The sequence below is a fragment of the Theropithecus gelada genome, chromosome 9, assembly GCF_003255815.1.
Source record: "Theropithecus gelada isolate Dixy chromosome 9, Tgel_1.0, whole genome shotgun sequence".
Taxonomy (NCBI): domain Eukaryota; kingdom Metazoa; phylum Chordata; class Mammalia; order Primates; family Cercopithecidae; genus Theropithecus; species Theropithecus gelada.
Genome location: NC_037677.1, coordinates 66,218,361 through 66,234,155, shown reverse-complemented (window position 1 = coordinate 66,234,155; position 15,795 = coordinate 66,218,361). Strand labels below are relative to the sequence as shown.

General features: G+C 40.2%; 1 protein-coding gene across 4 annotated transcripts in view; it reads left to right on the top strand.

Annotated features, from left to right (window-relative positions):
- Positions 1–15,795, top strand: part of SIRT1 (sirtuin 1) — a 35,595-nt gene that overhangs the window by 14,829 nt on the left and 4,971 nt on the right. For 3 of the 4 annotated variants that reach the window (XM_025397868.1, XM_025397870.1, XM_025397869.1), the window contains 4 exons: positions 8,178–8,325; positions 9,406–9,485; positions 10,625–10,811; positions 13,930–14,487. In XM_025397868.1, the coding sequence (XP_025253653.1) occupies positions 8,178–8,325; positions 9,406–9,485; positions 10,625–10,811; positions 13,930–14,487 (973 nt within the window). Of the gene's footprint in view, positions 1–7,560; positions 7,686–8,177; positions 8,326–9,405; positions 9,486–10,624; positions 10,812–13,929; positions 14,488–15,795 lie in introns of all 4 variants that reach the window. The other variant, XM_025397871.1, reaches the window with a different exon arrangement.

Sequence of the window (15,795 nt, the reverse complement as noted above, 5' to 3'; positions counted from 1 at the left end):
AAGTGGTGAATTGTAATTCTGTATTTGTACATTTGGATGTACAAATAGTGTTGCTACAGCTGTCTTCTTTTGGTATATTTCCAGTGTTCTTAGGATAAATTCCTGAAAGTGAATTTCAGTTGAACTTCAGAGAAACATGTCAAAGTTCTTCTTTAAGCCTTTAAGTCTCCTGATATGTTTTGTCGTATTGCAGCTTGGAAAGGTTGAAATAAAATCTTCCATTAGGGCTGCGTGCGGTGGCTCACACCTGTAATCCCAGCACTTTGCGATTTAGCTGATTTGGCTAATTTATCATGCTGCTGCCACCTGTACCCACCCAAAATCCATAAAAACCCCAGAATACGTTCTTAGCATTAAAATACATATATATATATAATTTTTTTTTTTTTTTGAGACAGGGCCTGGCTCTGATACCCAGACTGGAGTGCAGTATCTTTCAAAAATCTTGTCTCTATATGTAGTTTGACCCTTCAGTCTTTCCTGCCCCTCATATCTGTCCTCAATGGTTACTATGGTGAAACTCTGGGGTATCATTCAGGGGGAAAAAAAATTTGTGTTGGGGTGGAGGAGGGATGGCAGCCTAAGTTTTTAATACTTGATAAATGATTACCAACAGAATCAAAAATACCTTTTCTGTCTTGCTTTTTTCACCATATAATATTCTTGAGAATAATTTCATAACAGCACTTAACAGATAGACCTTATTTTTCAAAGAAGGCTGCATAGCATTCTATTTTAAAGTCGTTTCACAGTATATTAGTCTCCTATTGATAGGTATCTTACGTTTTTGTCTTTTTGATCTAGGGTTGTTTTTAAGGCAGTTTGAAAACTATAGTAAGTAAAGCAGGCCGGGTGCAGTGACTCACACCTGTAAACCCAGCACTTTGGGAGGCCGAGACAGGTGGATCACTTGAGGTAGGAGTTCGAGACCAGCCTGGCAAACACGGTTAAACCCCGTATCTACTAAAAATACAAAAAATTAGCTGGCCATGGTGGCATGCGCCTGTAGTCCCAGCTGGTTGGAAGGCTGAGGTAGGAGAATCGCTTGAACTCAGGAGGCGGAGGTTGCAGTGAGCCAGTATTACACCACTGCACTCCAGCCTGGGTGACGGAGTGAGACCCCATCTCAAAAATAAATACAATTTTAAATAAAATTATAAAAATAAAGCTGCACCCAGCTTTATTTATGTATTTTTGAGACGGAGTCTCACTGTGTCACTCAGGTTAGAGTGCAGTGACGTCATCTTGGCTCACTGCAGCCTCTGCCTCCCGGGTTCAAGCAGTTCTCCTGCTTCAACCTCCCAAGTTCCTGAGATTATAGGCATGCGCCGCCATGCCCAGCTAATTTTTTGTATTTTTCGTATAAATGGGGTTTCACTATGTTGGCCAGGCTGGTCTCGAACTCCTAACCTCAGGTGATATGCCTGCCTTGACCTCCCAAAGTGCTGGGATTACAGGCGTGAGTCACCGTGCCTGACTCAGCATCTTATTTTTTGAGACAGGGTCTCCCTCTGTTATCCAAGCTGGAGTGTAGTGGTGTGATCTTATAGCTCACTGCAGCCTCCAACTCTTGGGCTCAAATGATTCTCCTGCCTGAGCCTCCCAAGTAGCTAGTACTATAGGTGTGCACCACCATGCCTGGCTGTTTCTTTGGTTTTTTTTGTATGGACAGTCTCACTATGTTGCCCAGGCTGGTCTTAAATTCCTGAGCTCAAGTGATTATCCTGCCTCGGCTACTCAAAGTGCTGGGATTGTAGGCATTAAACCACCACGTTAGGCCTGTTCTGTTTTTATTAATGTGGATGACTGGTGGTTACTACTGGCCATTTGTATATCCCTGAATTACCTCTTTGTTCTTAGCCATTTTCCCCATTTGGGTGCTTTTTCATACTGACTTCTGGGAATAATATGTTCTTTTTCTTTTGATTTACCTTAAAAATTTTATTTTTATGGATACATAATAGTTGTACATGTACATTATATATTCTCGAAGAGTTAGGCTTACCGGGGTTCCAGCCTTTAGTGATCCCATGAAGTTGAGCAAACTGAAACATACTTACTAGTTTTAGTCATTTGGTTTGTAATACATAATAGAAATGGTGCTTATCCTAAAAGAAAAACAGAAAACTTGAGGATGAGGGATCACAAATTGAAAAGGCAGTAAATATTGCATAAAGGGTTAAGTGCTGGGGTTTTCTGGTTTTCTTTTTCTTTCCTTTTTTTTTTTTTGAGATAGGGTCTTGCTCTGACACCCAGGCTGGACTGCAACCTCTGTTCCCTGGCTTCAGGTGATCCTCTCACCTCCTGAGTAGCTGTGACCACAAGTGTGCACCACCATGCCCAGCTATTTTTTTTGTATTTTTGATAGAGATGGGATCTTGCCTGTTGCTCAGTGCAGTGCTGGATTTTCGTATCAAAACAGGGCTCTGCTACTTATTTGCTCTTGTGACCAAAATGGCAAGTTATGTTTGTTTTGTGTTTTTTCATCTGCATCAGAGTATACGTCTACAGCTGGGTCAGCAAACTTTCTGTAGTAAGGTAGGGCCTGGTAGTAAATGTAGTCTGCTTTGCGGACTGCATAGGGTCTCTGTCATATGTTCTTTATTTTCTTTACAGCCTTGAACACATTTTTTTAAACCCAGTTCTCAGCCTTGTCTGTAGCGTAATAAAGAGGAAATTAAAAGTGCTTATGTTATGCGTGGTACATACTAAAATTTATTAAGTGGTGACTGGCAGTTTGACATTCTCTTGTGTTAGGTTAATACAGGGATTGGCATACTATGGCCTCAGTCCAAATGTGGCCCACTTCCCGTTTTTGTATAGCCTGTGAGCTAAGCATTAAGCATTAATTTATTACTTAAATCAACAAATAAAATTTATGTGGTATACAACATGATGTTTTGACGTGTGTATGTTATGGAATGGCTAACTCAAGCTAATATTCATTACTTCACATACTTTTTTTTGGTGGTGAGAACATTTAAAATCTCTTAATAATTTTCAGGTATACAATATGTTTTTTTTGTTGTTGTTCTTGTTTTTGTTTTGAGACAAAATCTCTCTCTCTTCCCCAGGCTGGAGTGCAGTGGTGCTATCTTGGCTCACTGCAACCTCCGCCTCCCAGGTACAAGTGATTCTCCTGCCTCAGCCTCCCAAGTAGCTGGGATTACAGGTGCCTGCCTCCATGCCCAGCTGATTTTTGTATTTTTAGTAGAGACGGGGTTTCACCGTGTTGACCAGGTTGGTCTTGAACCCCTGACCTCAGGTGATCCGCCTGCCTCGGCCTCCCAAAGTGCTGGGATTACAGGCATGAGCTACCGTGTCTGGCCACAGTATGTTCTTAATTATAGTCAACAATAGATCTCCTGAACTACTTATTCCCAACGTCTTCCCAGTCCCACCTCCACCCCCTGCTAATGATTAATTTTAAATGACTGGGGAAAAAAATTGAAAGAACTGTTTCATGACACTTGAAAATTATATAAATTTCTCATGTCAGTGTTCATAAATACAAACTTTTATTAGAACATAGCCATACTCATTTATATATTGAATATTGAAATGCAGTTGAATTTGTCATATGACCAATTTATTAGTATTGATTAAGATGTTGAGCAGTTTATTCAAGTGTGGTTTTGTGGAATGAAAGAGACAGGAGGGATTATGAGGACTCTTCTTACCAGGATTGATGTATTTCACTTTTTTTGACAGGAACATTTATGTTCTATTTTCTTAGCAACTCTACTTACTGCCTCCATCTGAACTATATATAGGAGGAGGTGGATATCAGCAAAGATTAACATCGGTAAATTTTGATGAATTCTTTTTTTTTTTTTTTTTTTTTGAGACGGAGTCTCGCTCTGTCGCCCAGGCTGGAGTGCAGTGGCCGGATCTCAGCTCACTGCAAGCTCCGCCTCCCAGGTTCACGCCATTCTCCTGCCTCAGCCTCCAGAGTAGCTGGGACTACAGGCGCCCGCCACCTCGCCCGGCTAGTTTTTTGTATTTTTTAGTAGAGACGGGGTTTCACCGTGTTAGCCAGGATGGTCTCGATCTCCTGACCTTGTGATCCGCCCGTCTCGGCCTCCCAAAGTGCTGGGATTACAGGCTTGAGCCACCGCGCCCGGCCTTTGATGAATTCTTTAATTTAAAATTCTTATTTTTAAAGAGGAAATTTTGGCTGGGCACAGTGGCTCACATCTGTAATCCCAGCACTTTGGGAGGCCAAGGCAGGTGGATCACCTGAGGTCAGGAGTTTGAGACCAGCCTGACCAACATGGCAAAACCGTGTCTCTACTAAAAATAAACAAAATTAGCTGAGTGTGGTGGCGTGCACCTGTAGTGCCAGCTACTTGGGAGGCTGAGGTGGGAGAATTGCCTGAACCCAGGAGGCGGAGGTTGCGATGAGCCAAGATCGTGCCACTGCACTCCATCCTGGGTGACTCTGTCTAAAAAAAAAAAAAAAAAAAAGGTGGGGGTGAATTTCGTTATGTTGTGTGAGCTGGAGTGTATTGCCCATCCATAGGCACGATCCTAGAGTACTACAGCTCCCTAACTCCCAGACTTGAGTGATTTTCCCTCATCTGTCTCCCCAGTAGCTGGAACTACAGGCCTGTGCCACCACGCCCAGATTTCTTAGTTTTGAGGGACTGCATTTACACCTGTGCCTTTACTGGAGTCTTTTATTCATATTGCTAGAAATTTGGAGAAGAAAGGAAGGCATAATCTCTGGAGAAAAGCCATTTTTTCTGCAGATAGTTCTAAGCTTTAATTTTGACCACGTTGGTTGCCTGTGGCCAATTCCTGGATTATTTACATGTTTCCAGACACAGCTATGTGAAAGCAGGGTTTATTTTTACAGTGTTTTGAGCCTTTGGTTCCAGTTCTGCTTCCATTCTTAGTCTATAAGGATCTGTATGGCAGCAACAGAATGGCCCAGCCCTCATGATTGGTTCCTTAAAAAGGCTTTAGGATATTCAAACTGGGTGGCCTGTCTTGCTTGGAATAGGACTAAGCATGTCACACTTTCACTGTGGAAGAGTTAATCCATATTCTATCTGTAAGTTGTATCTCCAGTCATTTGGTTTTCAACAAGTGGTCCTATCTTAGGAGGAGTGGTTTATATTAGAACAGTCCTTCCAGAGTAATTTTTTTCATTATTTCAGATTCCTTTTAGTTTTTTTTGTTTGTTTTGTGTTTTTTAAAAGGCTCTCTCTGTCACCCAGGCTGGAGAGCAGTGACATGATCATAGCTCACTGGAACCTCTTCCTCCCTGGGCTCAGGTGATCCTCCCACCTCAGCCTCCTGAGTTTCTGGGACTACCGGCATGAACCATGAGGCCCGGCTAATTTTTGTAATTTTTGTGTTTTTTGTAGAGTTAGGGTTTCGCCATGTTGCCCAGGCTGGTCTCGAACTCCTGGTCTCAAGTAACCTGCCCGCCTCAGCCTTCCAAACTGCTGGGATTAGAGGTGTGAGCCACTACACCTGTACTGTTTCTCTTAGTTTGAACACTGTATTTAAATCTAATAATTCAGACATGGTCCATTTCATACGTGACAGAAAGTATGAGTCAGAGACCCAAATCATTCAGATTCTCACATACGTAAAATGTAGGCTTGGTCAGGCGTGGTGGCACACGCCTGTAATCCCAGCACTTTGGGAGGCCGAGGCAGGTGGATCACTTGAGGTCAGGAGTTGAAGACCAGCCTGACCAACATGGAGAAACCCCATCTCTACTAAAATACAATATTAGCCGGGGTGGTGGCACATGCCTGTAATCCCAACTATTCAGGAGGCTGAGGCAGGAGAATCACTTGAACCCGGGAGGCGAAGGTTGCGGTGAGCCGAGATTGTGCCATTGCACTCCATCTAGCCTGGGCAAAAAGAGCGCAACTCTGTCTCAAAAAAAAAAAAAGGTTCATAAAATAAAAAATGTCCTTTATGATTTGTCTTAAAGGTAGTTAAATAGTTAATTTTAAGGGCTAACTTTGAACTGTTATAAGTAGGACATGGAGGGAAACAAGTGTAAGAGCTAAATCTAGTGTCCCATACTTGTTTGTTTCTCTTACTCTACACTTTAGGAAGGGTGGGGGTGGACGTGGATAAGGCACACAGTTAATTCAGGGAGGGTGGAGTCTTGGTACTTGCTCTTGTTCCCTGACCATGCTTTGGAGTTATTTTCTCTTTTTAATTCTGCATTTGGCATGCTATTATCACTTGCTTACTACCATGGATCCTATTTTATCTGTTGTCTAGCATATTCTCGTAGTGCCGAAAATACTCTAAAAGCTGTTTCCAGAAGGAGCTTTAATAAGACATTACAATGCTTAATCTCTCAAATGTAAATGTATTAGAACAAAGCATTCTGGGGAAGAAAACAGTGGTGGATTTAACACAAGTCACTTTTCCAAAACAATGGCTTTTGATTTTCTGTAAACATTGACTTTATTAAGCTTTTTCCTTGCTACTATATGCACTGTCCATTTCTTAAATTGGAAAGAGTTATTCATAAAATTTGTGATAAATATTTGAATGTATGGCAATATTTTGGGATACTAGGTTTTTAGCAGCATGTGGACATGTATGTGATAGCTGTTACAGAATTCACTTAAGTTTTACTTAGAAGCCTGGGCCGGGCGCGGTGGCTCAACCCTGTAATCCCAGCACTTTGGGAGGCCGAGGCGGGTGGATCACGAGGTCAGGAGATCGAGACCATCCTGGCTAACACGGTGAAACCCCGTCTCTACTAAAAAAATACAAAAAACTAGCCGGGCGTGGTGGCGGGCGCCTGTAGTCCCAGCTACTCGGAGGCTGAGGCAGGAGAATGGCGTAAACCCGGGAGGCGGAGCTTGCAGTGAGCCGAGATCGCGCCACTGCACTCCAGCCTGGGTGACACAGCGAGACTCCGTCTCAAAAAAAAAAAAAAAGAAGCCTGGGTAGTAGAACCTAGAAATTTCATTGGGGATTTTTTTTTTAATTTGAAATATTAAATAGGTGAAAAGTCATCCTTAATTGCTATTAAACTTTTTTGTATAATGTCAGAAGTGAAAGCTCCCCACATCTGCTTACAGCCTGTTTGTATCCTTCCTGACTTGGTTGATTAAATGGACATCTCTATATACATGTGCATATAATTTCACTTTTTGCTTAGTAACAAAAACAAAAGTTATACATACTGGTGACTAATTTGCTTTTTTCACGTATGTCATGAACCATTTTCTAGCGCAGTTCATCTAGATCTCCCTCATTCTTTTTAATGGCTACATATTCCACTATTATGGATGTACCATATTTATACAACCGGTTCCCTACTGATGGGCATACGGTTGTGTCTAGTTTTTTGCTAGCATTATGATAGATTAGAGCCTGTAATGAATGGTAAGGAAGTAAGTAGATGATAGCACTACTACTTTAAAGGAAAAAGTAGAGAAGAAACTTCCTTTGCCATAGTCACTTACTAAATGAAATTTAATAAAAACACTGTCAAAAGTTGGGAGGACCAAAATTGATACTTTTTCTCTGATCTTTTTGCCATGTGTATATCTGAATTCTTTGTTTTTAAAGAAGAAACAGCATTGAAGCATTATTTGGGGGGAAAAACACACACACAAAATCCAGCAACTCAGCATTCATGAGCAACTCTATACTATACCAGTATGTGCCTGTGCAGTGGAAGGAAAACAATTTTGGTAAGGATTAAAACTTTAGCTTTAAACTTCCAACAGGTTGATATTCTAATGAATGATAAATCAAAACAATTTTAAAATATTCTTGTATTGACAGTGCTTTTTTTAAAATCACCCTACCTTGATACCTGTAATTTTAAAGTTTCCCATTTTTCTTTAAAGAAAAAAGTCTGAATTTGCAGCCAACAAAAATTAGATATCCTAAGGTTGTGTTACTTCTGACTTTTATTAAAATATCAACATTTATTAGAGATGTTTATGGGCTGACTTTGTCTTTTTCTTCAAGGGGCCAAGTTCACTAATTGCTGAGTTTTATACATGACAGCAACAGTCCTTTTGTAGGTGTGTGTTGCATCCATCTAGATACTTTAAAATGCTCATCTATTTCATTTTTAAAATTATATGTGGGGGATTATCGGTAGTTTTTTGTTAAACATATGACATCTGTAGTTTATTTCACTAATGTAAATTTTTTCTACCTTTTACTTGATATAGGAAATATATCCTGGACAATTCCAACCATCTCTCTGTCACAAATTCATAGCCTTGTCAGATAAGGAAGGAAAACTACTTCGCAACTATACCCAGAACATAGACACGCTGGAACAGGTTGCAGGAATCCAGAGGATAATTCAGTGTCATGGTTAGTAAACTTCAGAATGGTTTTCTGTAATTTATTTTACTTTTATAGGAGGATTTTTCCTCTAAAGCAGACTGCCATTGAGAAGTAGAGATAAAGCATTATTTAATCATGTTATCTCGTTAATTATAGATAACCTCAGAAAAGTAGAAAACAAAAATAATAAAAACAGTTAATTATATAAAACCTCAAATATTAATTTGCTTTTGATTTCAAAAGATGCTGCAGTTGCATGCATTCAATTATTTTAAATAATCTTTTCTGGCTGGGTGTGGTGACTCACGCCTGTAATCCTAGCACTTTGGGAAGCTGAAGCGGGCGGATCACATGAGGCCAGGAGTTCGAGAACAGCCTGGCCAACATGGTGAAACCCTGGCTCTACTAAAAATACAAAAATTAGCCGGGCATGGTGGCGTACCTGTTATCCCAGCCACTTAGGAGGCTGAGGCATGAGAATCACTTGAACTTGGGAGTTGGAGGTTGCAGTGAGCCAAGATTGCACCATTGTGCTCCAGCCTGGGAGACAGAGAGTGAGACTCTGTCCAAAAAAAAAAAAAAAAAAAAAACTGATTACAAGAGTAATGTTAGCTATTAATGAAGAAATGTGACGTCTTTAGTTTATGAAACTAAAAGAACTGGATAGTTGAGATGTACAGAATTCAGAGATTCAGAAATGTTTAATGTAAAACAAGTATGAACAGGCCATTAGGTATCTAAAGTGTTTCTAAGAACTGCTGAACTAAGGTAATAGAATTGGAACTGTTCAACTCTGCAGGATTTTAGCTCTGCAGGAGTGAGTTGTTACAGTTTTGTTCAAAAGAGTAGCTTTAGAAGGCATCATTATTGTCTCAGCGATTGAGAATTGTATTCATTCTATGTATAAATAAATATGTAAATTATTCATCCCCTAGATTCTCCTGTAGTGTATCACAAAATCTGCAGTGTGTTCTGAGGTTTAAAATCAAAGTTAAAAATCTTTAAACCCTGTTAACATTTCTGATGTCAAACTTTATAACATTCGTGGTGTGTTCAAGAAACAGAAATACTTCATTAATAAAGCACATATATGTTGGTTGTTTTTAGGTTCCTTTGCAACAGCATCTTGCCTGATTTGTAAATACAAAGTTGACTGTGAAGCTGTACGAGGAGATATTTTTAATCAGGTAATTTGTTTCCCATATTTTAGGAATTGTGCATGTCTCTGAAGTATTTCTTCTTTGCCTCAAAATCCTTTTTTTACCCTTAAAAGTATACGTGATACAGAAATATTCAGGAAGAAAATAGTAATTGGGAATTTTGGTAAAATATACAAGAACCTTTCAATACCTTATATAGAAAACAGCCCTATAAAGTCTGTTAAAATTATGAAATTGGCTTCTTAGTATCTAAGCCGAACATAAAACATCAGATCATAAGCAAGTTGTTGTTGTTGTAGTTTTTCTCCTTCCTTTCCCTTTTTGTGCCTGTCAGATTTGAACCTTAAATTAGTTGTGGTAATCTTTTAAAATTATTTCATACATGTTCATTGCCAAAAAATATAGGAAAATGTAGCAGAAAATAAAAATTATCCAGAAATATGTCCTGTGTGCTTAGCAATATATAGAGTTAATTATATTATTATGAAAGAGGAAGAATAGTATATTAAAATGGAATCATTGTTCGGGTGCAGTGGCTCATGCTTGTAATCCCAGCACTTTGGGAGGCTGAGGTGGGTGGATCATTTGAGGTCAGAAGTTCGAGACCAGCCTGGCCAACATGGCAAAACCCCGTCTCTCCTAAAAATACAAAAATTAGCCTGGCATGGTGGCATATGCCTTTAATCTCAGCTACTTGGGAGGCTGAGACAGGAGAATCATTTGAACTCAGGAGGTGGAGGTTGTAGTGAGTTGAGATCATGCCACTGCACTCCAGCCTGGGCAACAGAATGAGACTCCATCTCAAATAAAATGGAGTCATTTTGTTTTACAAATGTGTATTTTTCTTTTAAAGGATCAATTCCCGTTTTGTGTATATACACACATTGTGTTTTTCCTCTTATATGATGGACTCTTCAATGTCAAGTGTTTTTCTATGTAGATATTATAACAAGAGCATAGTATTTCACTGTTTCATAGTATGTTAATAAACTACCCATCATTGACGTTTAGATTGTTATCCAGTTGCTGTTTATCTATAGCTTTTCTGTTTTTTTTTTTTTTTAATAATTCTGAAATGTATTCTTAGAGTTATGGAAATGTTGACTATTTCTAACTTGAGCTTACTGTTTGCTTCTCTGCCTCAACCAAAATCTGAAAATACGTAGGTAGTTCCTCGATGTCCTAGGTGCCCAGCTGATGAACCGCTTGCTATCATGAAACCAGAGATTGTGTTTTTTGGTGAAAATTTACCAGAACAGTTTCATAGAGCCATGAAGTATGACAAAGATGAAGTTGACCTCCTCATTGTTATTGGGTCTTCCCTCAAAGTAAGACCGGTAGCACTAATTCCAAGTAAGTTGGTGATGGCTTTTGGAGATCATTTCTATATATAATGTCATGGGTTGTGGATCTGTATAATAGACCCTAACCCTAGTAATCTTACTCTGCTTCTGTTTGAAAGAGTGGTGAAGAGCTAATTTTCGAAATTGTTTGTTTATTTATTGAGATGGAGTTTCCCTCTTGTTGCCCAGGCTGGAGTGCGGTGGCGTGATCTCAGCTCACTGCAACTTCCGCCTCCTGGGTTCAAGCGATCCTCCTGCCTCAGCCTCCTGAGTAGCTGGGATTACAGTTGTCCACCAACATGCCTGGCTAACTTTTTATATTTTTAGTAGAGACCGGGTTTCGCCATGTTGGCCAGGCTGGTCTCGAACTCCTGAGCTCAGGTGATCCACCCGTCTTGGCGTCCCAAAGTGCTGGATTACAGGCATGAGCCACCATGCCCGGCCAGAAATTGTTTATTTTTAGTAGAGATGAGGTCCTGTTGTGTTGTCCAGGCTGGATTCGAACTCCTGGGCTCAAGGATCCTCCTGCCTCAGCCCCTTGAGTAGCTAGGATTACAGGCACAAGCCTCCACATCTGGCTAAACTATTTTTTATGTGGCATTGTTGTTCATTGAGACTGGTGAATCTGACATTTTGATGAGGTGTGGAGGGTTGTCAAAACACAAGTAATGTTAGTGACTCATGCCTATAATCTCAGCACTTTGGGAGGCCGAGGTGTGTGGATCCCTTGAGGGCAGCAGTTTGAGACCAGCCTGGCCAACATGGTGAAACCCTGTCTGTGCTAAAAATACAAAACTCAGTTGGGCGTGGTGGTGTGCGCATGTAGTTCCAGCTACGTGGGAGGCTGAGGTGTGAGAACCGCTTGAACCCAGGAGGCAGAGGTTGCAGTGAGCGGAGATTGTGCCACTGCACTCCAGCCGGGGCAACAGAGTGGGACTCTGTCTCAAAAAATCAAAAACAAAAAAACCCACAAGTAATGCTAAACTCTACTTCTGATTTATGTGAAAAATTAAGACAAAGGTAAAGAGTGTAACTTAGACTTTTTGGTGGAATGTGTTTTTAATGTTAGCATCAATTAATTTATGAAATGGTCCTTAATCCTCATATTTTTTATTCTTAAGATTACAGTTGTTGATCTTTCAAATTTAATTGATTTCACATTTAGTAAATTCAAATATATAGTTTGGTAGAAGGTAGAAGTGTAACGTACCATGTAAGATGGAATTTGGGGGCTCAAAATGATTGGTTCATTCTTGTAATAATAGCCAAGTCATAATGGTGATATGTTGGTCTAGTTTACCCAAAAGGGTGTGTGTATAAAATGTTCACATAAAATTTAAATCCCCGTTACTCTCAGGAACATTTCTTTGTCATATGTATGACATATGTCATATGTCATATGTCATACTGTTCTCTCCTCTAGTTTAGAATCAGAGGAGGAGGAGGAGGAGAGAGAGAGATTTCAGTTGCATCAGATGTGTCCTTTCACAAGTGAGAGAAAGAGGAGAGGAAACAATATTAAATCCCTAGCCAGAGAATTTAATTAGACCCCACATCAGCAGTCAAGGCAGCCAGAGTAAACAGTTGAAGGAAACATGGAGTCAAGCTCTTCAATTTTGTGTCTATCCCATATCTTGTGGCTTTAGCAGTTAACTCAGTCTTACCTAATTAGCTGTGAAATTCTGTTAAAGTAGAATACAAGACAATTTGCAATTAAATGAAACATGAAAATGTAATATACAAGTCCCTTTGTTCTTGAGTTACTCTTTTTAAAGCAAATTCAGAGGCACTCTGCTTAAAAGCTTTTTTTTTTTTTTATTTTTAAGAGATGGGTTCAGGCTAGAGTGCAGTGGTGCAGTTATAGCTCACTGCAGCCTTGAACTCCTGGGGACAAGCAATCCGTCCACTTCAGCTTCCCGAGTAGTTAGGACCACACACGCACACCATGCTTGGCTAATGAAAAAAATTTTTTTTTTGTAGAAATGGGATTCACTTTGTTGTCCAGGCTGGTCATAAACTTCTGGCCTCAAGTGATCCTTCCTCCTCTGCCTCTCAAAGCATTAGGATTACAGGCATGAGCTACCACGCCCAGTCCTTAAAAACTTTTATTTTGAAAGCTTTCTGTGGGATAGTATGGTGTGTTGCAAAGATAATTAAAAAAAGAAACAGGTTTACAATAGTGTAGAATTTATTTGTATGACTTTTTTCCTTCCCTCCCCTCCTCCCCACTCCCTTCCTCCCTTCCTTCCATCTTTCCATCCTTCCATCCTTCCTCCTTCTGTTTGTCCTTCCTTTCTTCTGTATGTCCGTCCTTCTGTCCATTCGTCCTTCCTTCCCATCAGTCCATCCTTCTGTCCGTCCTTCCTTCCTCCCTCCCATCCTCCCTCCCATCCTTCCATCCTCCCTCCCATCCTTCCACCCTCCCTCCCATCCTTCCTCCCGTCCTCCTTGCCTCCCTTGTTGCCCAGGCTGGAGTGCAATGGCATGATCTTGGCTCACTGCAGTCTCTTCCTCACTACAGTCTCTGCCTCCTGGATTCAAGCATTTTTCCTCCCAAGAAGCTGGGATTAGAGGCATGCGCCACCACACACCCGGCTAATAGTAGAGACGGGGTTTCACCATGTTGGTCAGGTTGGTCTTGAACTCCTGACCTCAGGTGATCCGCCTGCCTCGGCCATTCAAAGTGCTGGGATTACAGGTGTCAGCCACCGCACCCGGCTCACCTTCTTTATATCAGGAGCTACTTAAGTAGAACATTTATGTGCCAAGAACTCTTCTATGCACTTGACTTATTAACTCATTTAATCTTCACAGTCTTGTGGAAAAGTACTATTATCCCCATTCTACAGACAAGGAAATTTGAGGTTCAGAGTGGGAAAGTCTGGGAATATTGCTCAGGGGTAACCAGGTGACAGGAGCAGAACCTGAACGTTTTATAAAAGACATTTAACTGCCCATCTGCTTGCTTGATGAAATGTAATGGCTTGGTTAAGTATTTAGTGCATGGGTTTTTTTTGGAAATTTGGAGCTCAAGCCCTTGTTCGATTTTTGTGTAATGTATCTGTTGTGGTTTTATTAGCTTACTTCTTCCTCCCTTTTTCTAACTCTTATTTTTCACCCTATTTTAGGTTCCATACCCCATGAAGTGCCTCAGATATTAATTAATAGAGAACCTTTGCCTCATCTGCATTTTGATGTAGAGCTTCTTGGAGACTGTGATGTCATAATTAATGAATTGTGTCATAGGTTAGGTGGTGAATATGCCAAACTTTGCTGTAACCCTGTAAAGCTTTCAGAAATTACTGAAAAACCCCCACGAACACAAAAAGAATTGGCTTATTTGTCAGACTTGCCACCCACACCTCTTCATATTTCAGAAGACTCAAGTTCACCAGAAAGAACTTCACCACCAGATTCTTCAGTGATTGTCACACTTTTAGACCAAGCAGCTAAGAGTAATGATGATTTAGATGTGTCTGAATCAAAAGGTCGTATGGAAGAAAAACCACAGGAAGTACAGACTTCTAGGAATGTTGAAAGTATTGCTGAACACATGGGAAATCCGGATTTGAAGAATGTTGGTTCCAGTACTGGGGAGAAAAATGAAAGAACCTCAGTGGCTGGAACAGTGAGAAAATGCTGGCCTAGTAGAGTGGCAAAGGAGCAGATTAGTAAGCGGCTTGATGGTAAGAAAGGCAATTGAACCATTTTGAAAGTATAGTTGTCATAACAATATTTCCAAAAATTAGCAAGTATAGTTGTCATAACAATATTTCCAAAAATTAGCTATTTCGGCAGGTTAATCGATAGGGTAGCTTTATGTAGTTGATTCTGTTTAGAGAAACTGTACAGTTCGTAATCAGAAAGGTGAATCTGGTATCCTTCATAATACAGAGAAGGAAGTGTTTAATAGTGCTCTGTATGTTTTCTCTAGGGGATGGAAAAATAAGAATGGGTTATTAGCTGGCGGAAACAATGACAGATTTGGGTGCTTATTGTGGGTTAGCTGCTTTACATATGTTACCTGATTTTAATCTTCTGAGGTAGAATCTATTACTTTCTTCTGCAGGTGGGAAAACTCAGGACCATAGAGGTTAAATACCTCATGCACGGTAAATACTAAGAAGTGAAAGAACCAGATTAAAATTCCAGTCTATTTGTGCTTAGAGCCTGCCCCCTTAACTACTATGCAGTGTTGTCTGAGATTTAGAACACATCTGTGTTTCCTCTGAGGACTTGGAAAGAATCCATGATTCTTCTCCACTGAATATAGGAATAGTTTCTACCCTGTTTAGAACATGCATAGTCTTTATCAATCAGTGTTAATTGACATAGGTGAAATCACTTTCTACTGTTCGGAAGCTGATGTTTTAAGTCCAAGTAGTCTGGTCGAAATTCCTAACTTAATGTTAGAAAAATACTGTTAAAAAAAAAAAAAAAAACCACTGTAACTTAGCTATAATTTAGAACTCTTAAGTCTCATTCCATTTACCATACTTGGTGAAAACTGACAAATTTTAGACAACTGTATTTGAGTATTCCAGTCATTTGCTGTAAATACATTGTAGTTCAGTTGAATAAACCTTTGGCCTTTTTCATATTAGGCACTGTGGTAAGTTCTGGAGACACAGTGATTAATGTTGTATGTAATTATAAATGTGGGTGTTACTCATTAATACTTTGGTATAGGTGCTGCTGAAGAACAAAGTAGTATTGTTTTGAACAAAACATCACCCAAAAGGTAGTTTGTTTTTTTGGGGTTTTTTTTTTTTTTTTTTTTTTTTTTTTTGAGAGGGAGTCTCGCTCTGTCACCCAGGCTGGAGTGCAGTGGCCGGATCTCAGCTCACTGCAAGCTCCGCCTCCCGGGTTCACGCCATTCTCCTGCCTCAGCCTCCCGAGTAGCTGGGACTACAGGCGCCTGCCACCTCGCCCGGCTAAGTTTTTGTATTTTTAGTAGAGACGGGGTTTCACTGTGTTAGCCAGGATGGTCTCGA